At 43.4% G+C, this 23,920-nt stretch overlaps 1 protein-coding gene across 2 annotated transcripts in view; it reads right to left on the bottom strand.

Annotated features, from left to right (window-relative positions):
* Window positions 1–740: 740 nt before the first annotated feature.
* LOC147423118 (ras-related protein RABB1a-like) overlaps window positions 741–23,920 on the bottom strand; it is a 90,554-nt gene continuing 67,374 nt past the window's right edge. For both annotated transcript variants that reach the window (XM_086501183.1, XM_086501184.1), the window contains 4 exons: window positions 2,169–2,251; window positions 1,883–2,087; window positions 1,587–1,652; window positions 741–1,164 (listed from right to left, as the gene is read on the bottom strand). In XM_086501183.1, the coding sequence (XP_086357309.1) occupies window positions 1,075–1,164; window positions 1,587–1,652; window positions 1,883–2,087; window positions 2,169–2,251 (444 nt within the window). In that variant the 3' untranslated portion in view covers window positions 741–1,074. The remainder of the gene's footprint in view (window positions 1,165–1,586; window positions 1,653–1,882; window positions 2,088–2,168; window positions 2,252–23,920) is intronic.

Here is a 23,920-nt window from a genome sequence, read left to right as displayed (position 1 = left end):
GACATATTCCCTCAGATTCCCTCGCTTCGCAGGTCACGGCCTTGCTTCTCTCTGCGCTAATCGCCTCCAACCTCCCCATCGTCACCTCACAGCCTTGTTGCCTTGATCTACCCCCAATACCTCCTTCTCCATCATCTTATGTGACACCACAAACCACAGCTGCTCCAGTCCTAACAAGGCACACTTCTCCAACGACCCAAACTCGCAATCTCCCAGTGAATTCTCTCTCCAATCGCGTGAGGCCACAGGTCACATCCCTTCCTCACTTGCACTCAAACGTCTTGCTAGGATCTCCTTCACTTGCACTCATCGAATCCATGCCGGCCTCAAGATGTGTGTCGTTCACATCCTCTTGCTCGCTTGTGGCATCGGCATCAACGATGTCTACAGGCAACTACAACAATCGCTCGGTCTCGTTCGCTTGTGGAGCTCATCTCTCTCTCTCTCTCTCACACACACACACACACACACACACACACACACACACAGAGAGAGAGAGAGAGAGAGAGAGAGAGAGAGAGAGAGAGAGAGATGGATGAAAAAGGAAAGAGCCACAGGTTTTTCCAAGTGGCTTACTCCTCTCTTCTTCAACTTTTCCTTCCAACGTAGACCCTTCCCTTTCTCACTTCTAACTAATGCCATGATTTCATGAATTTCCATCAGCTGGTACCCCCTACTACTACTACTACTGGTAACATAATTATTGCAACATATTCGCACTCTTGTATGGTGGGAATAAGTAAGGTTAATGGCAATTGCAAATTGATTACAAATGGAGTGATGAAAAATGGCCTCAAATATAACAGTTACACTTAATTTGTATAAAAAGAATGGCTAACTTGGCACCCTCTCCAAATATTTATGAGAGCTATATAGTGAAGTTCTTTAACTAAAAATATTTACAAGGATAGCACGGAGTTTTGATTTACAGAACACCTTGAGATGGAGCAATTGAGCTCTCCCTATGTGTTACCAAAAAGAACACAATAAATTCTCTATCCTTGTGTGTACCATGGTTAACGGAGTTTCCAATCTGATAGGCCCCCAAAATGGAGTTTCCTTGTGGCTTGCAACTCAGCTACAACACCTCCTCGACGCTGGGTAGTATGACATATCCTTTGGTAGAGTTGTCTCATTGGTCTCTTCTACGATACCGGATCCAGGCTGCAACAAGATTTTGCATGTTAGTATCAGTACAAGAGTATATTGGACATTGAACCTAAAAATAGACTACACTAGGAGACCTTTTTCACACACATGGGGAGAGAGAGGAGGAGGAGGAGGAGAAGAAGAAGAGGAGACATTTAACATTTGAGCTATATGAGGTTAATAGGTAATGGAAAAGACATTTGAGCTTTCAACTCTCTCTTACCTCTGTCATCTTCCATCTTCTAAAATCGTTGTTTCTCGCGTTTTTATTTAGTTTTCCAATGTAAACAAACTAGGGGAACCTATCTGGAGTGCTGTGACGTAAACCTTACCAGAATAAAGACTTGACCTTGCCTTAAACTTCAGAATTTCCTTAAGATTATCCCTATTCAGTATAAGGACATCAAATAAACTTTTCAGTACATGTTTCCATTTACCTGATTAGCCATGATCTCATGTTCTTGGATCTTTCGACATATCTTTTCCGCTGTATAGATAAAAGCCTGTAAAGAGGGAAAGTTAATACATTGTGAGTGTATCAACATTTTCTATTTTTTATCAACTTCCTATAAAAAGTCGCTGAAAGATCTTCTTTGGTATATGAGAACAAGAATTCGCAAAAAAGTTTCTTACGGCCACAAAAGTGGCTTTTGTTCACACAGCCCTAGTGTTAATACATTGTGTGTGCCTACATGCTTTTTGTGTGTATGTGTGTGTGTGTGTGTTTGTTTACCTCATTTACGTGCTCAGCTGTCTTGGCCGATGTTTCTAGGAAAATCAGTCCATTTTCTTTTGCAAACTGTTGTCCTTCTTCCGTGCTCACCGCTCGCATGCGTTTCAAATCAGACTTGTTTCCTACCAATATGACGACCATGCTGCGAGATCCATGCTGCCAGGCCTCTTTTAGCCACAATGCAAGATGCTTGAATGTCTCCCGCCTGTTTGTTGAAATAAAAGCAAATCTCTCTCTCTCTCTCTCTCTCTCTCTCTCTCACACACACACACAAACCTGTACTGACCTGGTAATATCATATACTAGCACTGCAGCAGCAGCTGCTCTATAGTATGACCTCACAAGAGGAGCAAATCTCTCTTGACCTGCCTGCAAACAAAAGAACAAGCATTCACACCCTTTTCTACCGTTTTATTATTTCTCAAAAAGTTCACTTTCATGCAATCACCAAGCTTGTGTGTGTGAGAGAGAGAGAGAGAGAGAGAGAGAGAGAGAGAGATGAAATGAAATGAAATGATATATTAACGTCTTCAAAAAGACCAAAATGACCTATGAGACTATCAGATACAAAGTGGTGATCTAATACAATGTCCGAAGTACAAGTACAAAAAGTACTGAATGTAAAATGTGAAAAATGAAAAATGAAGTGTGAAATGTGAAATGTGAAATGTAGAATAGGCCCTCAATGGCACTCTAGGTGTCCTGCTAGAATGCCTCTGATCTTCTGCTGGAGTCTCCGTCGATGGAGTGTGCTCCTGTGTCTCGGTCGTGGTCGTCTCGATCTCCCGAGCTTAATATGTAAAAGGGAAAAGTGGGAGCCCAAAGATTCAATTAGTGAAGGCAAATCTTCTACTCAAAGGTATGAGAGCTGGTTAACAAGTATTTGTGGTCAAGTTGAATAAGGTCGATCCAAATTCAAGTGATACAAAACCCTTTTGTCTTCATGAATATTCAGATATTTTTCCTGAAGACCTTATCTCCCTTCCTCCAACCCGGGAAATTGACCATGAGACAGAGATTCTCACCCAAGAAGTGAGCCCGTGTCAAAGAGACCTTACAAAATGGCCTTACCTGAGGCAATTGAACTGAAGGAGCAGCTTCGTCAACTTCTAGAACAGGGATTTATTAGACCAAGCAAATCTACTTGGGAAGCGCCGGTACTTTTTCAAAAAAAGAAAGATGGAACTTTACGACTCTGCATTGATTACAGAGGACTAAACCAGGTAACAATTAAGAACAACTATCCTATACCCCGAATCGATGAATTGTTAGACAGGCTACATGGTTCTAAGGTCTTCTCAAAGGTAGATCTAAGATCTCGTTACTATCAAATCAGAATAAAGGAATCAGATATTCTGAAGATAGCTTTCAACACCCATTATGGCCATTTTGAATTTATAGTAATGTCATTTGGTCTGACTAATGCTCTAGCTACATTTAATAGATTGATGCACGATATTTTCAGGCCTTACCTAGATGATTTTGTCCTTGTCTTCTTTGATGATATTCTAATCTACTCAAAAGATGAACAAGAACATGAAGCTCACCTAAGGAAGGTGTTAGACATTCTTCGACAACATAAGCTATACGCAAAGATGAGAAAGTGTTCATTCTTCTCTCCAAGGATTGAATACTTGGGATTTATTGTTTCGCAAGAAGGAATTTCAGTAGACCCCGCTAAAGTTCAAGACATTGTTGAATGGCCTCGGCCAACTAATGTAAGTGAGCTTAGAGGATTCTTGGGAATCACAGGCTGGTACAGAATCTTTATAAAGATTATGCAGTGATCGCCGCACCCTTGACAGACCTTTTGAAGAAAGGAGCAAGGATCAATTGAGAACCAGTACATCAAGAAAGGTTCGACCAACTTAAGTAATATGTGATTACGGCCCCATGTCTAAAGCTACCAGATTTCAATCCAGCCTTTGAAGTTGTCACTGATGCTATTGGAATAGCACTTGGAAGAGAGTTAACTCAAAAAGGCAAACCAATAGCTTTCACCTCACGTAAGCTTAAGGTTCATGAAAAGAACTATCCGACCCATGATCTCGAACTGTTGGCAATCATTCATGCTTAAAGCTATGGAGACACTATTTATTGGGAAGGAAGTTTCGACTTATAACCGACCATAAGAGCTTAAAGTGGATCTTTACCCAAGCAACCTTGAATATGCGACAAAGGCGATGGGTGGAGCTTTTACAAGAGTATGACTTTGATATTCTCTATCGCCCTGGGAAAGAAAACACGGTTGCAGATTCACTGAGTCGAAAACCTTTTGTGGGACTCATATCTATACCCAACAACCCGATCATTGAAAGGATTAAGGAAGCTGCATCATCTGAATAAGAGTATCAAAGGCAGCTTAACCTTGTTCGATCTGGAGAGTCAAAGACTATACCTTCAATGATATACTTCTCAGAAGATGGACTTTGTCTCTATTACAGAGATAGGTTATGTGTATCAAGGGATCCTAACTTAAAGAAGGCTATTTTGTTCAAAGCCCACGATAGCCCTACTTCAGGACACCCAGGTTATGCAAAGACTCTCAATGCAGTACGTAAAAGCTTCTATTGGATTGGACAGATGGCAAATGTACTACGCTATGTTTGCCAGTGCTTAACATGCCAAAGGATTAAGGCTGAAAGAGTTAAACTTCCCGGTAAACTTCAACCTCTTGGACATTCCACAAATGAAGTGGGAATGTATAAGAATGGACTTTGTCACAGGATTACCTACAGTATAACTCACTTATGGTGGTCGTTGATCTACTCACGAAGGTTGCACATGTCATCCCAATCAAGACAACACTTACCGCCTCTGATATTGCACGACTATTTGGTAAAGAGGTTTTCAGATTGCATGGATTACCCAAGCAAATTGTAAGCGATCGAGATGTTAAGTTTATTTTAAATTTTTGGACTTCGCTCTGCAAGGCAATTGGGACAGAATTGAACTTTAGTACCGCATACCATCCTCAATCAGATGGACAAACCGAGCGAGTCAACCAAGTCATTGAAGATATTCTCAGAGCTTATTGCAGTAGGGAACCTAAGCGATGGATTCAATTTTTACCTGTAGTGAAGTATACTTGCAATGCTTCTTATCACATTCATGTAAGCTTATTTAAACCCTATATTCCTAGTGATGATCAACTTCTCAATGATGAACAAATTGTCATGCCTACTCAAAACATCTTGGAACTCTAACCTTCTAGAATTTTGGAGTTTCGAGAGAAGATTCTTCGAAATAGAGTTCTCAGAGAACACCTTGTTCAATGGAAGGACTACCCTGAAGAAGATGCAACATGGGAAGATGAAGCTACCTTAGAGAAGGATTATCCTCACTTTTTCTCGAAATGAGGACATCTCGAATCCCTAAGTTGGTGAGATTGTAATGTAGCCAACATTTATCCATATAAGTCATTTCAGTTATTTTGCAAAGTAATTGAGATTCATCATGAGTCATCATGAGTTTATCAGAGCAATCGGATTGAAAATCGGGTTCAGAATCTATTTATTTATGATCTTTCTTTATGTGGAACAATAGGTTTATGTGAGAACGTAATCTATGTGTGAAGAAAAAGCTTAGAGATGGTATTTTTAAGAAAGAAAAAGAGGCGAGTCAAAATTAGGATACTTCTTTCTTTCTCTCTCTCAAGATAGAATGGGAACTTGTAAGTATAGAGCTTTTTAAAAATCGCGCATAAGATTCGCGAACGTCACAAAAAAAGTAAAATAAATAAATAATAATAAAAGCCTCAAAGATGCGGAAACAACGGGCCCGCCAGATGAACCAGAGTGTCAGGCCATTGATGAGCTCCTAGCACTCCTCTCTCTCACTGCACCACTCCTGTGGAGTAAGCTCTCTAGCAGGCTGGTGGAGGATAGCTCAAACTGAAGTGCCGGGCTTGTGAGGGTGGACCAAGCCGCTGCTCCCCAACTGTACTGTCAAGCTGTGGAGAGAGCAGGCATCAGCCGGAGAACTTGTAGCCACACCTGCTGGGCCGAGGGACAGTCCCAAAGACAGTTGTTGGAACTCAAGGCTATGAAGCCATGGCGGTGCAGAGAAGGAGATGCAGCACAAGGCGAGAGAGAGAGAGAGAGACTCGACACAGTTTTTGTGAAGTAAAAGAACACGCTATATTAAGTTTATTGAAGGAAAACTTTACATAGCCTTTTGAAGTTGATGTCTACCTTACCTTTTCAACATGCAAACTCAACTAATTTGATGGCCTATAGCTGTATGCTTTGAGTCCTGTTCTCACGGGCTAACCGACACGGGCTTAAACCCAACAATCCCCCCCTCAAGCCCGAACTGGACAAGCAACTCATGATACCTCGAGTTTTTGGTATACTCGTCAACCGTGAGTTTTAGGTTTTCTCACAATCAAGGATTTTTGGTTTATCCATAACCTGGTGCTAGGTCAGTAACCCCCCCTTGAACAGATAGGGTGTAGGTCAAATATGTAGCTACCAAAAATGGAGTTTTTGGTTCACTGCCAAACCTTGGGTTTAAGGTGTACCCAGTAACCTCATGAGAGTGCAACAAAAAAGGGCTGAGAGCTGATAAAAATTGGGAGGTCTTACCACTTTTTTTTGTGGCACTGTCTATAACCCGTACAATTTATTTTGACTAAAAACAACATGAAAAGAGTTGATCTAATAAATTTCCTCATCAACAGAATATATTGGAGATTCAGTTTCTTCCTCAACCACATGAATTTGAGTTTTACCCTTTTGAAAGCACTTATTTGACGGATGATTTGTTTTACCACAGTGAACACAAGGATTCTTCTTGAAACAGTCTTTCGTCTGATGATTGTTGCGCCCACAAATGGCACAAGTTCTGGTTCCATTGAATGGTCGAGATGAAGCTGCTGTAGCAGCACATTTAGTGACTGCATATGCACTGGAAGTATCAGAAGAATTGGTGGGGGATACGGCATTCGAGACTGTATATGCACTGGGAATGATAGTAGAATTGGTACTAGGTACCCTGCGTTCTTCTTCCTGCAGTGAATTGATGATACCATCCAAGGAGGGCAGCGGATCTTTCTCTTTTAAAAAAGTAACAATCTGATGAAATTTGTCAGTTAAACTTTTTAACAAAATGGCTATGAGATCTTCTTCTGGTACTGAAGCTTCGACATAAACAAGTTGAGTTCTAATACTCTTTAATCTATTGGCTAAAGCTACAATATTTTGATCTTCACACATGCGGATGGAATATAATTCCATTTTTAAACTCATTTTTGAATACTTAGCTTTGGCACCGAAAAGCTTCTCTAACTCTATCCAGGCAGCACTTGAAGAATCAACATCGTCCAAATAATGAATAAAATCGTCTTCTAAGGAGGTTAGGATAATACCAAAAGCTTGTTCGTCTTTCCTTTGTAGCTCAGCCGATAATGCCCTTGTAACTGCAGCGGATGTTCCAGATTCGTTGGCTGCGAGAGGCTTGGCCACATTCCATAAGTTTTTCCACATCAAATAGCCTTTAACTTTGATCTGCCAAGTATGGAAGCCGGATCCATTGAACTTGTCGACTTTTGATGCCATGTTGAGATCTTTAAAATAAAAGAAGGTAAAGGTTTGGTCAGATTTAACTGGTAGCGGAAATTCCAATCAACTTTCGAAATTCCGAAGCAAAGGTGTCGAAGCTTTAAAATATGACTTATACTGCATGTCAATTTACTGTTTTTCAGTCGTCGTCAACATGATCGAATGCTGAGCAAACCATAATCGAACACCGAGCACAGCTTGCAAGCAGTGTAGCATAACTGATTTTGCAAGGGTTTTGCAAGGGTGTGAATCCCGGTTATGTAAGCCCTAGGACCAAATTAAATGGTCACTGTAATGTGAATGTATATTGTGAAAATCTCAAAAAAAATCGAATTTTTGTTTCTGCAGTAGAACAGCAATGGCGCGTTACTGCTTTCTTGCTCGTTGGAGAAGGCCGATTCAGGAGTTGCTCAAGTGTCGAAATAGCCTTAGCATGCCAGGGCGATTCAATAGATGCCGATTTTGCTTTCCTTGCAGTAGGTCGATTGCGCGTCCATCCTCTCTCCAAGCGGCTGCTCCCGCGCCGTGTCGACTCAAGTCGAGGCCGCCAAGAGGCTCTGATACCGGTTGTTGGAACTCAAGGCTATGAAGCCATGGCGGTGCAGAGAAGGAGATGCAGCAGAAGGCGAGAGAGAGAGATTCGACACAGTTTTTGTGAAGTAAAAGAACACGCTACATTAAGTTTATTGAAGGAAAACTTTACATAGCCTTTTGAAGTTGATGTCTACCTCACCTTTTCAACATGCAAACTCAACTAATTTGATGGCCTATAGCTGTATGCTTTGAGTCCTGTTCTCACGGGCTAACCGACACGGGCTTGAACCCAACAACAGTGACGCTGACTCTCCACAAGATGGTCACAAGCTGCACATGCGGCCGAGAGACCACTATGCACTAGCCAGCTCCCAACTACTGTAGCTCTGGCCAAGGGACAGTCCCAAAGACAGTGACGCTGACTCTCCACAAGATGGTCACAAGCTGCACATGCGGCCGAGAGACCACTATGGACTAGCCAGCTTCCAATTGCTGTAGCTTTGTGTGCGACCAGCCACTGAAACAAGGTGACTCGCCTCGGCTGTTTGGAGTCCCATAACTTCTCCCAAAATGCTGCCAAGAACTCAGCTGTGAGACCCTCCTCCTGCCAATGAGGTGTGCTGCTAGTATATGACGTCCCAGAAGAACAGTGTACTGAAAGAACGGGACTCCTGGATGGTCTGCAGAAGAGAAGGGATCCCTCCATAGCCACTCACTAGGATCCCACTGTACTCGTGCCAATGGAAAACACTCCCAAGCCTACAGCCTCCAGTGTCCAGTCTCAAGAGCTGTTGGGTCACGGTCTATGACACAAGTCCTCCCACATATGACCACTACTTGGATCCTCTGAAAACAGCACTCTGCTACCTGCGGGGCCTCTACTGCAACTCGCTGAAGGCGTCCCCCACCCTGGAGCTCGAAGAAAAGGGATGGAACAGTCTTTGAGCAGGCCCTGACTGAGATGAGAACCTCCAGTCGTGTGAAGGCTCCCATCCACCGGGGTGCTACTGGCTCGAGAGGCGTGAGCCACTCAACTGGAACTGACTCTGAGATGTCCTGACACATGCTCTGCACCCCTCTCATGCCCTGTAGAGCTGGAGACCCTGCACCTCCTCTGACAAACCTGTGAACTCTAGCCAGTCACCTAAAGAGCGCGTTGGACCCGCTGCAATGGGACCCCAGGAAACATGAGGCCGACTACCAACTAAGTGGCCTCTCTGAGTGCTGGATCTTTATAGAGATGCGCAGAGCTGGTTTGAGCAGGAGATTGGAGGACCGCTTCGTTGTGAGCTTGCTTCAATCTTAGGAGCTCTTGCGGCGTGGCCTGGAGCAGAGATAGCCTACGTGCACGAAGGAGCGTCTACGGCAGCTCCTCGTATGGAACCCAAGGGCCTCCTGCCTGAGGCACCCTAGCACGAAGCAGCTGTAGCAAGAACTCCTTCCAGGGCTCCTCACCTGGAAGAAGTCCTCTGACGATGAACTTCCCAAGGAGGGCTCTGCTCTGCTGTGCTGGATCAATGATCCCAAGTCCTCCCTGTGAACAAGGAAGAATGATGACCTGCCAAGCCACTTTGGCTCGGGCTATCTGAGTGTCACGTCCTGACCAAAGGAAGTTCCTGATCAACCTCTCTACCTGGCTGATACAAGAACTCGAGAAGATCCAGCAAGAAGTGATGTACCACATAGTCGCCAACAACACCTGGTTGCCAGTCAAAGAAAGTCGTGTTGAGCTCCAATGTAACAACTTCCTCCTGATAGACAAGAGAAGGGGAGCAATCTGCTGCTCGGGAGACAAGTCCAAACCCACCTGACAGCCCAAGTACCGAACTGCAGTCCCTGGGGGAATCCACCTAAAACCCTCTCCTGGCATCCAATCGGGCACAGGAGCACTACCAACCGAGAAAGCCACTGTCTTTCTCCAGTTGATCAGTGCGCCCGATGCACAATAGAAGGTCTCCAGAGCCTGCTCACACCTATGAAGGTTAGCTTCTTGGCCATCTAAGTACAAGGCTGAGTCTTCGGCAAACTCAACGTCCAGTAGCTCATCTCCCCGAATAGGGAGTGCTAAGCCCCGTAGACCAACCTGCTGCGACACCAAAAACCTGCTCATTGCCTCCGCATAGAACAGAAAGAGGAAGGGAGCAAGAGGACAGCCCTGTCTGACCGAGCGTGTAAGCATGAAGCGATCATCTCTACCTCCTGCCAAGCGTACCTGACTGTGAGCCTGTCTGTACAGAGCTGACACCCCTCTAATCCAAGAATCTAAGAAACCCATCCTGCGTAGAGTTCCCTCTAGAAAGTCCCAGTCAACTCTGTTGTATGCCTTCTCAAAATCGAGAAGAAGGATCACGAGGTCCTCACCATGGAGCCGTGCGAGGGCAGAAGCCTCCCAAAAAGTAAAGATGTTGTCAAGGATACTGCGTTCCTTGACAAAACCTGTCTGAGTCCCATGTATAAGGCTCTCTAGAAGTGGCTGAATCCTCAAACTCAGAGCCTTGGCAAGAATTTTGTAGGCTGAGTTGAGGATGGTGATGGGGCGCCACTGTCGAATCTCATCCACGGAGCCACCCTCCTTGGGAATGAGGTAGATCAGGCCCTCACTCATGCTGTCAGGCATCACTCCTGTGTGCAAAATGTACTGAAAAGCACTACAAAGATCTGGGCCAAGCAGGTCCCAATACTCCAAGAAAAAACTGGGAGTCAACCCATCCTCACCTAGACAGCTACCACGGGGGAGGGCCCTAGGAGCTGTGTGCCGCTCCTCAAGCTGAAGTGGCAGCTCAAGCCTTTGACGCATCTCCTCAATTACAAGACAAGGCATCTGTGCCCAAACCTGCTCCCTGCATGCATCCTGACGCTCTGACTGGGACTATGCAGACAATAACTCGCGGTAAAAGTCAGTAGCAACTGCATGCATATCCTCGCGCTCAGAAGCAACTGACCCGTCTGGTCTCCTCAACTGACTGACCTTGGCATGCGAGTGCCGAGGTCCCACTGCCTCATAGAAAGCACCAGTCACTCTGTCGCCCACCTGGGTCCACTGAGATGCCTCTCGGTGAAAAGCAAACTCATGTCGCCTCTCCTCTGTGCTAGCAAGCTCCTGTCGAGCCTGCTGTAACTGCTCCTCCAACCAAGAACTGTCTGGATGCTGCTCCTGCATCCTCTGTAACGAAGCAATGCCCCGTCTGAGACGTTGCTCCTCCTCTCTCGCTGCAGCCGTGGCGAGCCAGAGACTCCTGGAGAAAAAAGCGGCTAATCTGGGCTAGGCTTGAGGCCACGCTGTCAGCAGGAGAATCCTGCCTGTCCAAGCTCTCTGTCCAGAGAGCCTCTATCCGCTCTCTAAGTGCAGAGTCCAACAAGACCCTCTCTGGGATGGGAAGCATCGTGCTCCCACTCCTCTGCCTGTCTGCTACTGTGAGGATCACTGGTGCATGGTCCGAGAAGGAGGTCCTTGCCAGAATGCCCACTATCCCTCCCAAGTCACTGAAGTGGTCACTAGTGTAGAAGCGATCTATCCGCGATAGATTCACTCCTCCCACTCTGCGGTCCGACCGAGAGAAGGCAAGGCTGTCTGGGGGCCTCACAAAACCAGAGTGCTGCCAAACATCCGAAACCCTTAGAGTCATACAAAACCTCTCCCAAGCTGCCAACTCAACTCCATGCACTGTAGCATGGCTACCACCAATCCTATCATAATTCTCAAAGCGTATCAACACCTTATACCTGTCGCTCCTTGCTCGTAAAAGCGACCTCCGTACTTAGTCATCACATGAACACTTGCAATTTCCGTCGCCAACCTCTGCTCCAGAATCCCAACCCTAGCTTCCTCTGCTGCTTCCGGCGTGTCCCAGAAACTGAACGTTGGCTGCTACTTTATAGGGCCTAGCACCTGGCGGGAATAGACCGAAAAAGCAGAACCCTGGCGCCCTAGAGAGAGGAGAGAGAAAGATCGCTGAATCAGCCCCCCCCCCTGCGTAGCTTTTTAGCGTTGGCTTTTTTTTAAAGAAGAGCCTTGCTTTACTTTATTATAATAGGGCTGGTCACTTAAAAGTGGCTGGCCACTTTATAAAATAAAGTGTGAACCTGTTCAAACTTTAAAAACTCACTTAGTGAAAATAATGCTACACGAACACATTTTAGGCGTCCCCGGGTGCAGAACACGGGCACAGATGCAATGCAGACACAGACTCCTCACGGGAAAGCATCTGCCCTCCCGCGAATGTTCCTGCTTTTCGTAAAAAGCTTCATTGAACCTATCTTTATTCTTGTGCTTGCGTTCTTACGCGTATTTTCTTACTCAGTTCAGATTTCCTCCTTAGCCTACGGGATGCCCCCTTACTGATGCACCTGTCACCCATCATGTGACGCATCAGGGGCACTCGTAACCCGGCCCTTTCCACCGAACTTACGGAAACTCCTTCGCGATGTTTACCGTCACCCATCAAATGACACATCAGAGTTGTCTGTTCTTGATGGCAGTTCTTGTAGCTACAATCCTTTAACAGTTCTTAGTGCACACAATAAAATATCCTTTAAAAAAAAGATTAATCATTAAAAATAAGAAAATAGTCCAATTAGCAACAGTTTGAGAATATGATTTTTGATTGATCTTGTTGAAAGAAACACTTAAGAATATGAAATGCTGAAAGAAAATCTTGTTTCCAGATGGAACTCGCGGTTAGCGGGAGGAATCCGCGGCTAGCGGAAATTAAAGTTGAGATCATCAACTTCCTTTTTTTTTACCTTGCGGGTAGCAAGATGTCCCTTGCGGTTAGCAATAGGAAAGTATGCGCATTTCGCGGTTAGGGAATAAGTAATCCTTTGCAAATGCTCTGTTGGTTAGACAAAGAAAGTCCGCGGGTAGCGGAAAACTCTTAACAATAATTGAAAGATCCATTTTTGTTGAATTATAGGACTGTTTTCATTAGACCATATTTGAGAAAGAAATGTTTTGGTGATGTTTGAAGGGTTGGATGAAAGAACTTGTGCTTGGAATTAAGAAAAGAACATTGTTTGTATATGTAAAACAGTGTGGTAGTAATTAGAAAACAAGCAGAAAAGTGCGAGGGTGGGGTGGAAAGTGAGGACTGGCTTAGGTTGCCAGTTAAGGATGGGTGGACTCGATTAGTCGAGTACTTTTCACTTTGTCTTAGTTAGTTAGAGATTTATCTCATGTCATTTTTCGGATTTAAAGATGGCGGCCGTGCCTCTTAAACATGGGGAAAAAGGCGTTTTTGGATCTTTAATATGTAAAAGGGATTTTCTTCTCTTATAATATAGGATCTAGAGTCCATAGAATCCTTAACCTCATCGACCTGTCTTGTAGCGTAGGGTCTTTGCAACTACGAACACATCAGAAGGGAGTCTTCTTCTCTTTCGTTGCTTGTATCCTTGCTTCACATTATCGGAGTAGAGTGTCGTCATCGGATTTAGAGGAAACGAAAAAGAAGAAAACTCCCACATGATGTGTTCATAGTTGCAAAGACCCTACATCACAAGCCAAGTCGATGAGGTTAAGGGTTCTATGGACTTTAGATCCTATATTATAAGAGAAGAAAATCCCTTTTACATATTAAGGATCCAAAAACAACCGCTTTTTCCCCACGTTTAAGAGGCACGGCCCCCGCCATCCTTAAATCCGAAATATGACATGAGATAAATCTCTAACTAACTAAGACAAAGTGAAAAGTATTCGACTAATCGAGTCCACCCATCCTTGACTGGCAATCTGAGCCAGTCCCCACTTTCCACATCGCACTTGTCCGTTCCTTTAATGTTGTCTAATTACTACCACGCTATATACAACAATGTTCCTTAATTAGTGTCTAACACAAGTTCTTTAGTACAATCCTTTCAAACATCATCAAACAATTCTTTTATAACAGGAGCTAAAACAATTCAATAATCTGCAAAAAAAAAAGTCTTTAGTTCTTATACAAGTTTTTGTCACTAACCACGGACTTTCTCTATCTAACCGACAGAGCCTTTGCAAAGGTTTTTCTTAATCGCTAACCGCGAGATGCGCATACTTCACTATTGCTAACCGCAAGGAACATCTTGCTACCCGCAAGTTATCTTGCTAACCGCAAGATACCTCAACTTTAATTTCCGCTAACGGCGGATTCCTCTCGCTAACCGCGAGTTCCATCTGAAAACAAGATTTTCTTTCAGCATTTCATATTCTAAGTATTTCTTTCAACAAAATCAATCAAAAATCATATTCTCAAACCATAATCACTTACCAACAGTTTTTATTTATCAAACAATAACAGTTTATAAAAACAATGCTTTTACTACTCTATGGAACATATGCTTGTTTCTTGTGATTGAACAATCACGCTTCCGGTCGGTTTAAGGTAAGGTCTAAGTTCGTCTTACCGGTCAACATGAATACTATGCAGAATTATAACTTTGTCTTACCGGATTTGGAGCACGTGCGGCTAACTCCTGTGCTGGAGGTTGGACGGCTTCGACTTCTTCTTCGGTTGATGCTTCCGCATGAGATACGTTCGGAGTAGATACCTTTCTTCCCACCTTCCTTGGTGGTGCAACGGCATGGGCGTCCTTAGAACTTCGCGTTACACGCTTCGGAGCCATAGCTTCGGAATAGAGAAAAGAAAAGTGCGTTGTTGAAGAGAGAGAGAGAGAGAGAGAGTTTACAAACCGGGAGACGGCACGTCGACGATTGGAGATAGAGATGGCTTGAAGGTGAGACGTTGAGGGAGAGAGGCTCCCTCCGGCTAGTCGTTGCAAGAGAGCTTTTGCTTCTGTAGATGTGTGTGTTCAAAGTGAGAGGAGAAGGGTCCTTTATATAGGCCCTAGGAGGGTGTTAAGAATACTGAGAGGGTTTCAAGAATAGGAGAAGAAAAAGCTCGCGCGTCGTCGCGGCTCTAAAATTTATTTATTTTAATTTTTTTTGCGATTTTTAAAAAGCTCTATACTTGCAAGTTCCTATTCTATCTTGACAGAGAGAAAAAAAGAAGTATCCTAATTTTGACTCACCTCTCTTTCTTTCCTAAAAATATTATCTCTAAGCTTTTTCTTCACATATAGATTAGGTTCCCACATAAACCTATTGTTCCACATAAAGAAAGATCATAAATAAATAGATTCTGAGCCCGATTTCAATCCGATTGCTCTGATAAACTCATGATGACTCACAAAATTGAGAATCTCAATATTTTTGTAAAATAACTGAAATGACTTATATGGATAAATGTTTGGTACATTACAATCTTCCCAACTTAGGGATTCGAGATGTCCTCATCTCGAGAAAAAGTGAGGATAATCCTTCTCTAAGGTAGCTTCATCTTCACATGTTGCATCTTCTTCAGAATAGTCCTGCCATTGAACAAGGTGTTCTCTGATAACTCTATTTCGAAGAATCTTCTCTCGAGACTCCAAAATTCCTAGAAGGTTGGAGTTCCAAGATGTTTTGAGTAGGCATGACAATTTGTTCATCATTGAGGAGTTGATCATCATTGGGAATATAGGGTTTTAATAAGCTTACATGAATTACGTCATGAACTTTAATATGATCTGGTAACTTCAACTTGTAAGCTTGAGTACCGATACACTTGGATGAATCCGAAGAAAAACTTTGTTGCCTTCTTTGAATCTTCGCTCGGACCTCTTTCCATCTGCATACTGTTTTTGGCGATTGAATATCCCTCCGGATGGCTTTTGTTTGGCTTTCCATTTCTTCAAGCATCTTCTTAGACTCTTATGGTAGGATCTGAAAAATTAAGCGGAGAGATACAGTCCTGTTCAAATAAGGCACAAAATGGGGTCATACCAATGCTTTGGTGATAAGAAGCATTGTAAGCATACTCCACTCCAGGTAAAAATTAAATCTATCGCTTAGGTTCCCTACTGCAATAAGCTCTGAGAATATCTTCAATGACTTGGTTGACTCGCTCGGTTTGTCCATCTGATTGAGGATGGTATGCGGTACTAAAGTTCAATTCTGTCCCAATTGCCTTGAACAGCGAAGTCCAAAAATTTGAAGTAAATTTCTCATCTCGATTGCTTACAATTCGCTTGGGTAATCCATGCAATCTGAAAACCTCTTTAACAAAGAGTCGTGCAATATCGGAGGCGGTAAATGTTGTCTTGACTGGGATGAGATGTGCAACCTTCGTGAGTAGATCAACGACCACCATAAGTGAGTTATATCCACCTTGTACTGTAGGTAATCCTGTGACAAAGTCCATGCTTATACATTCCCACTTCATTTGTGGAATGTCCAAGAGGTTGAAGTTTACCTGGAAGTTTAACTCTTTCAGCCTTAATCCTTTGGCATGTTAAGCACTAGCGAACATAGCGTAGTACATCTGCCTTCTGTCCAATCCAATAGAAGCTTTTACGTACTGCATTGCGAGTCTTTGCATAACCTGGGTGTCCTGAAGTAGGGCTATCGTGGGCTTTGAACAAAATAGCCTTCTTTAAGTTAGGATCCCTTGATACACATAACCTATCTCTGTAATAGAGACAAAGTCCATCTTCTGAGAAGTGTGTCATTGAAGGTATAGCCTTTGACTCTCCAGATCGAACAAGGTTAAGCTGCCTTTGATACTCTTATTCAGATGATGCAGCTTCCTTAATCCTTTCAATGATCGGGTTGTTGGATATAGATATGAGTCCCACAAAAGGTTTCCGACTCAGTGAATCTGCAACCGTGTTTTCTTTCCCAGGGCGATAGAGAATATCAAAGTCATACTCTTGTAAAAGCTCCACCCATCGCCTTTGTCGCATATTCAAGGTTGCTTGGGTAAAGATCCACTTTAAGCTCTTATGGTCGGTTATAAGTCGAAACTTCCTTCCCAATAAATAGTGTCTCCATAGCTTTAAAGCATGAATGACTGCCAACAGTTCGAGATCATGGGTCGGATAGTTCTTTTCATGAACCTTAAGCTTACATGAGGTGAAAGCTATTGGTCTCCCTTCTTGAGTTAACACTCCTCCAACTGCTATTCCACTACAACTTCAAAGGCTTGATTGAAATCTAGTAGCTTTAGACATGGGGCCGTAATCACATATTGCTTAAGTTGGTCGAACCTTTCTTGATGTAATGGTTCCCAATTGATCCTTGCTTCTTTCTTCAAAAGGTCTGTCAAGGGTGCCGCGATCATTACATAATCTTTTATAAAGATTCTGTACCAATCTGTGATTCCCAAGAATCCTCTAAGCTCACTTACATTAGTTGGCCGAGGCCATTCAACAATGTCTTGAACTTTAGCGGGGTCTACTGAAATTCCTTCTTGCGAAACAACAAATCCCAAGTATTCAATCCTTGGAGAGAAGAATGAACACTTGCTCATCTTTGCGTATAGCTTATGTTGTCAAAGAATGTCTAACACCTTCCTTAGGTGAGCTTCATGTTCTTGTTCATCTTTTGAGTAGATTAGAATATCATCAAAGAAGACAAGGACAAAATCATCTAGGTAAGGCCTAAAGCTATCCTGCATCAATCTATTGAATGCAGCTGGAGCATTAGTCAGACCAAATGCCATTACTATAAATTCAAAATGGCCATAACGGGTGTTGAAAGCTATCTTCGGAATATCTGATTCCTTTATTTTGATTTGATAGTAACCAGATCTTAGATCTACCTTTGAGAAGACCTTAGAACCATGTAGCCTGTCCAGCAATTCATCGATTCGGGGTATAGGATAGTTGTTCTTAATTGTTACCCGGTTTAGTTCTCTGTAATCAATGCAGAGTCGTAAAGTCCCATCTTTCTTTTTCTGAAAAAGTACCGACGCTCCTCAACTAGATTTGTTTGGTCTAATAAATCCCTGTTCTAGAAGTTGACGAAGCTGCTCCTTCAGTTCAATTGCCTCAGGTAAGGCCATTTTGTAAGGTCTCTTTGACACGGGCTCACTTCCTGGATGAGAATCTCTATCTCATGGTCAATTTCCCGGGTTTAAGGAAGGGAGGTAAGGTCTTCAGGAAAAATATCTGAATATTCATGAAGCCAAGAGGGTTTTGTATCACTTGAATTTGGATCGACCTTATTCAACTTGACCACAAATACTTGTTGACCAGCTCTCATACCTTTGAGTAGACGGTTTGCCTTCACTAATTGAATCTTTGGGCTCCCACTGTTCCCTTGCACTTTGACTTGCCTTGCTTGACTATCTCTAAAGCTCAAACTACCTTGACCACAATGGATGCTAGCCTGATTCTTAGATAACCAATCCATCCCAAGAATCCCATCGTACATTCCAACTGGTAGGGTTCTAAAGAAAGCTGAAGTAGTGTGCCCTCCTAGTTCAAAATCAAGGTTCTCCACACTTAAAGCATCGAACATCCAACCGTGCAGGGTTTTGCACATTTGCAGCATAAGCTCTTTGTGGCTACTTGTTATTATTGGGAAATCTTACTGGTCGTCTAACACCATTAAAACTCTGATTCTGTTCAACTCTTCCTTCTTATACCTTGCTCCTTCATCAAAGGTTTATTGGCTCGCAATAAAGCATCTTGCAAGATGCTTTATTGGCTCGCAATAAAGCATCTTGCACAGTGATAGGTTTCATGGCTTCCAGTAGTGAGCTAATTGGTTCTCTTAAGCCTTGGCAAAATCGAGCTACTGTTGCTCTATCGTCATTGGTGTTGCTTTTGTTTCTAAATTACTCTATTAAATTGATCTTATATTCTTACGTATTTATATATATAACACGTTTCACGATCAGCATGAGGCATACATGCAATTTCAGGTGTTCAACATCATGTACATGTCTGCGAGCCGATCAAACGACTACGATTTTCGAGCAACAGTCATGAGGATCCTTGAGATATCGACCATTCCGCCGCATTTTTGAACCCAGTAAGGATGGTCTCCCGCCTGGTGGTCTCGAGGGAGTACTTTTACCATCAGGGCTGGAAGCTTAGGAAATTTGAATAATGATCTTCGCCACATCAAATGGTGCGAGGAGCTAAGGCTGGTCCATTACTATGCCTTTTGGCCAACCGATGTCAAAACAATGGCCGCAGATGGAAGCGTCAACCTCAATCGGTGGGTCTATGACAAGGTCATTGCAGTCATTCCAAATGACCGAGTGGTTGTTATAGGAAGAACTAGCCACTTCTCGGGCAAGGGATGGACAACAGGATTACCACAATTCCCCGCCATTTATTAGCCCCTATAGAAAAACCTCCGCGCTTCTTCCTAAAGAGTACCCAAGAATATCACGGCTTCAAATATACACCTGAGGATTAGGGTTATTATAACATTTTGTAATAAGGCCATTTGTATTCTTACATCAATAGAAGACGTTGATTTTTTTTGGGGAAAAAAACTGACTCTTGATAAATAATTTACTCTTGAGCTTAATTGGGATTTGGTGATCCCTATATGCTTCACGGTAGTAATTGATGCAACTAGTGCTATGGACAAAAAGCCTGTTAATGCGTATATGTTGCAAATAATAAACTTAGTTGTTTTGTTCAAAAGAATTGATTGACTGGTCAAGTCATTGGACTAATTGTTGGTGAAAAGCCATGACTCGTTAAATCATGTGATTGGATTAAGTTATGAATGGATAAGTCATGTGTTGAGTTGATGGACTGGGTAAGTCATACAGAGCAGCAGTAGCAGCGGAGGCAGACCGAAGACACCACCCTATTGGAGATGGTGGACGAGGACGAGGGTGAGAAAGAGCAGCAAGGGCATTTGGAAGAGGTCAAGGTAGGAATGCACATGCACGTGTAACCATAAGAGAACCTACCCTTGGTGAAGAAGAAGAAAGAGCGAAGTCGCCCTGTCAATGAGGGTGTCTCTGGTATGAATGTGGTACAACCCTGTGTTGGTGGTTGGTCTCCTGGCTCCCTCGATCCAAAGAAATCTGTGATCTGTCTTTGTGACTGTCGTACTCCATGTCTCCTTAGCAGACTATCTCTATGTCAATGTAACTCAAGTAGATATAAGCCAAGGCATCTCTGATCCTGATACCTCATGACTCTATCTAGGGGTCAACTCAGGCCAATCGTGGATCGTCTCAATTTTGGCCGAGTCCATTTGTACTCTTGTTGCTGAGACGATGTGTCCCAAGAAATGTATCTCCGACAAGAAAAACTCTCTTTTTTTGGCATAAATAACCAATCTATGATCGCGCAATGCCTAAAAGACCTGTAGCAGATGGTATCGGTTCTCTGCTTCATTCTTGGAGAAAACTATAATGTCACCAAAGAAAGTACCCACAAAAGATTGATGCTCTTGGAAAATCCTATCCCTCATTCAGTTGAAAGTTGCTAGAGCATTTGTAAGTCCAAAAGGCATCACCAAAAACTCGTATAAACCAAAGCTTGTTCAAAAGGCTATCTTGTAGACATCTCCCGGAGCGATTCTAATCTGATGATATCCGCTTTTCAAATCAATTTTGCTGAAACATCTGTCAAGAATATCATCGATCCTCAGAATCGGGAATCTGTTCTTGATGGTGATTTTATTGAGAGCTCTACAGTCAATGCACATTCTCCAAGATCCGTCTTTCTTTAGTACTAGTAAAACCGGAGAAGAGTAAGGTGAAGTACTAGGCTGGATGAGACCCTTCTCAAGAAGGTCTTTCACTTGATTCATGATTTCTTTATTTGGGGCTCGACTAATACGGTAAGGTGGCCGGTTCGGTGGTGTGGTTCAAGGATTAGATCAATAGTGTGGTCATCGGGACGAGATGGAGGTAACTCGCCTGGAAGGCCTTCTGAGAAACAATCAGCATGTGTGTGCAGAAATTCTTGTCGTTCTTTGTCCAATTCAGACATGTTCGTTCGTTGTTCATCATTCAATTCTTTCAAATAGATTGAGTAAACAAAAAGACTGAATTTCATTAATTTTGAAATGGCCGAAGCTGATACAATAGGGACGGACTCGCCCTTCAATTTTACATCAAGTTCAATTTTCCTGCCCTTCTCATTGGTCGAAGTCGCTTTCTTGGCCCAATATTTGACCACGGCGTTGTTCTTATGGTACCAAGGGATTCCTAGGAGGATGTCACACCCTTCCAAAGGCATGATGTAAAAGTCCTCGTGCCCTAAATACCTTTGGCAATGCAAACGAAGGCTGCCAGTGACAGGTCTAATGGCTACATCCCATCCGCGTGCCGCTAGAACTGCCTCCGCCAGTGGCCCCATCCTGTCGGACGTAATCTCGAGTCGAGCCGCCAATTCAGGTGAAATGAAGTTGACCTTGGCTCCTCCATCAAAGAAAATGAGGGCTTCTTGATATTTTACTTTGCCCCATGTGCGGCAAGTAAAGTACTTTCATCCATCTGACTTGGGTGGGTTCCCATGCAATCCGGTACCAGTCCTGCTTCCATCTCGCCTTTTCTGCCACGTTCTTCTGTTGCTCTAGAACTCTCAGGCCTTTCTTCAGTTTTTCCTCGTTGTGCCTTTTTGGGGCACCTTGCGGAGATGTGCCCTTGTTCCCCGTAGCCAAAACACTTCCCCTGTCACAAAGTGATGACGTGGCTACCCGAGGGCAGAAACCCTAACCCTAATTTCTGCCAAAAACCCTAACTGCTGAAACCCTAATTTCTGAAAACCCTAACCCTAAAACCTGCAAACCCTAAAATCTGCCAAAAACCCTAAAATAGCAGAAACCCTAACCCTAGGGCAGCAGGCTGAACTCCCGGAAAAAGCACAAACTTGATGACGTGGCAGGATCCCGCTTTTTTGCGGCGCCAAAAAAGGCAGATTTTCGAAAATTTGCGTGGCCAGCTTTTAAGCTACGCAAGAGAAAGAGGGAGAGAAAATCTTTTGCTTTTATTTTGATTAAAGCTCTAGAGAGAGCTTGTGTGAGAGAGAAAAAAAAGTTTGCTTTTGATTTGAAGCTTTTGGGGCTCTGCTTTTGGCATCCCTTGTAATTTAAATACGTGGTGAGGGCTCACACTCTGCAGAGCATCTTGACGCAGAGTCTGAAAGTGAAGCCGGAAACACTCTTGTACTTTGAACTGATTAATACAAAAAGAAATACCGAAAGGGGCACCAGTCTTTGGGGCCAACATCTCTAGGCACGGAACTCCGTCAGGCCAGTGCAAATCTATTGTGATCTGTGAACTGTTTTGAAGTGGTTATTTAGTGCTGTCATGATTGATTCTTGACTTGGAGTGTCCAAGTCTTTTACAGTGGTATCAGAGCACGGCCGATTTCTCTTCTACGGGAAATCCAATCCCAATTTTTTTTTCCGCGGCACCTATGGCTTCGGACAAGGATCAATCGACTCCTTCTGCATCCGGAGATGTGAGAAGAGACCACAACAAAGATTCACAAGAAGAGTATGGCCCGCCTCGGCCTACTCAGGCGGAGCATCGAGAGATGGAGCGCCGGTATTTGATCAACGATGCAGCAAAGATGATGCTCAATTTTGCCAAGGACCCGAAGATGGCAAAATATATGAGCAAGACCTCTTTGAAGGAGGTGCATACGGAGTGGCAGAGAACCACGACACCACCCCCGAAACCCGCTCTCAAGAAACCTCCTGTTCCCAAGAAGTATACAGAGAAGGAATTAGAAGAGGTGATTGATGCACGGAATGCTCATCTTTTTGATGCGCAAGATAAAGCTAAAAAGCACGGCAAAAAGCAGAAGAAAGGCACTGACTTCCCGGGTTATTTGGGTCGTCAGTCGACATTTGAAAAGGCAAAGAAACAGAAGAAGCTTGTTCGATTTGAAGGAGTACCCAGTTCTTCTTCTTCTTCTTCTTCTTCTTCTTCTTCTTCTTCTTCTTCTTCTTCTTCTTCTTCTGACAGTTCTTCTAGCTCTTCAGATTCGAGCGAAGAAGACAGAAGAAACAACGCTTCAGAAAGGGCAAGAAAAAGGCAAAGAAGTCTAAATCTCGCCCAGTAAGTGACAGTTCTACAGGGGACTCCTCTACAGACAGTTCAATCTCGCCCATTAAGTGACAGTTCTACAGGGGACTCCTCTACGGACAGTTCAAACTCTGATGACGGCAACTTTTATGCGAACAAGTAGAATTTTTATAAAGCAAAGCAAGAAAGTCCGAGAGTTTAAGGAAGGTGGACATTCGATCAAATTTGACACTTTTTCAGGATATAAAGATGCTTCGAAGGCTTTGTCTTTTATACAGTAATTTGACATCGCTTTTGCGGGAGGACGCTACTCAGAGCACTCCAAGATTCAGAGAGCTGCCTCTTATTTTAAGGGGAATGCTCGAACTTGGTGGTCCACGCGTCTTTTAAACAAGACTATACCAGTTAAATGGTTGAAATGTCAGAAGCCTTTTATTTCTTCTTGGCTGACGCAAGAGTATGAACGCGATATATGAGTTGCTTGGAACCATCTTCGGATGACCAAGAGAGATACAGTGGATGCTTATTGCGAGAGATTCTGGAGCTCTTTTCTATCCGCTTCCTCATTCAAGAAGATCTCGTTCAGAGAACAGATTGAGCGGTTTACCTTGGGTCTACCTACAGAGATCCGAGATCACTGCTTGGAACAAAAGTTAGCTTCTATTCGAAACTTGATGAGTCATGCGAAAAGGGACTTTGGCATTCACTCTGGCAGTCTGACCCACCCCACCGATGAGGTCATGACACAACGAGCTGAACAGACTTCAACAAATGAAAGTAGATGTTGCTAATTGGACCATTTCTTATTTTTAATGATTAATTTCTTTTTATGAAATTAGGATACTTTAATGTGTACACTAAGAACTGTTAAAAGATTGTAGCTACAGGAAATGCCATCAAGAACGGACAACTCTGATGTGTCATTTGATGGGTGATGGTAAACATTGCGAAGGAGTTTCCGTAAGTTCGGTGGAAAGGGCCGGGTTACGAGTGCCCCTGATGCGTCACATGACGGGTGACGGGTGCATCAGTAAGGGGGCATCCCGTAGGCTAAGGAGGAAATCCGAACTGAGTAAGAAAGTACGCGTAAGAACGCAAGCACAAGAATAAAGATGGGTTCAATGAAGCTTTTTACG

The sequence above is a fragment of the Adiantum capillus-veneris genome, chromosome 26 (genome assembly GCF_014529385.1).
Source record: "Adiantum capillus-veneris isolate H3 chromosome 26, ASM1452938v2, whole genome shotgun sequence".
In the NCBI taxonomy this organism is placed as follows: domain Eukaryota; kingdom Viridiplantae; phylum Streptophyta; class Polypodiopsida; order Polypodiales; family Pteridaceae; genus Adiantum; species Adiantum capillus-veneris.
This window is presented reverse-complemented; position numbering and strand designations above follow the sequence as displayed.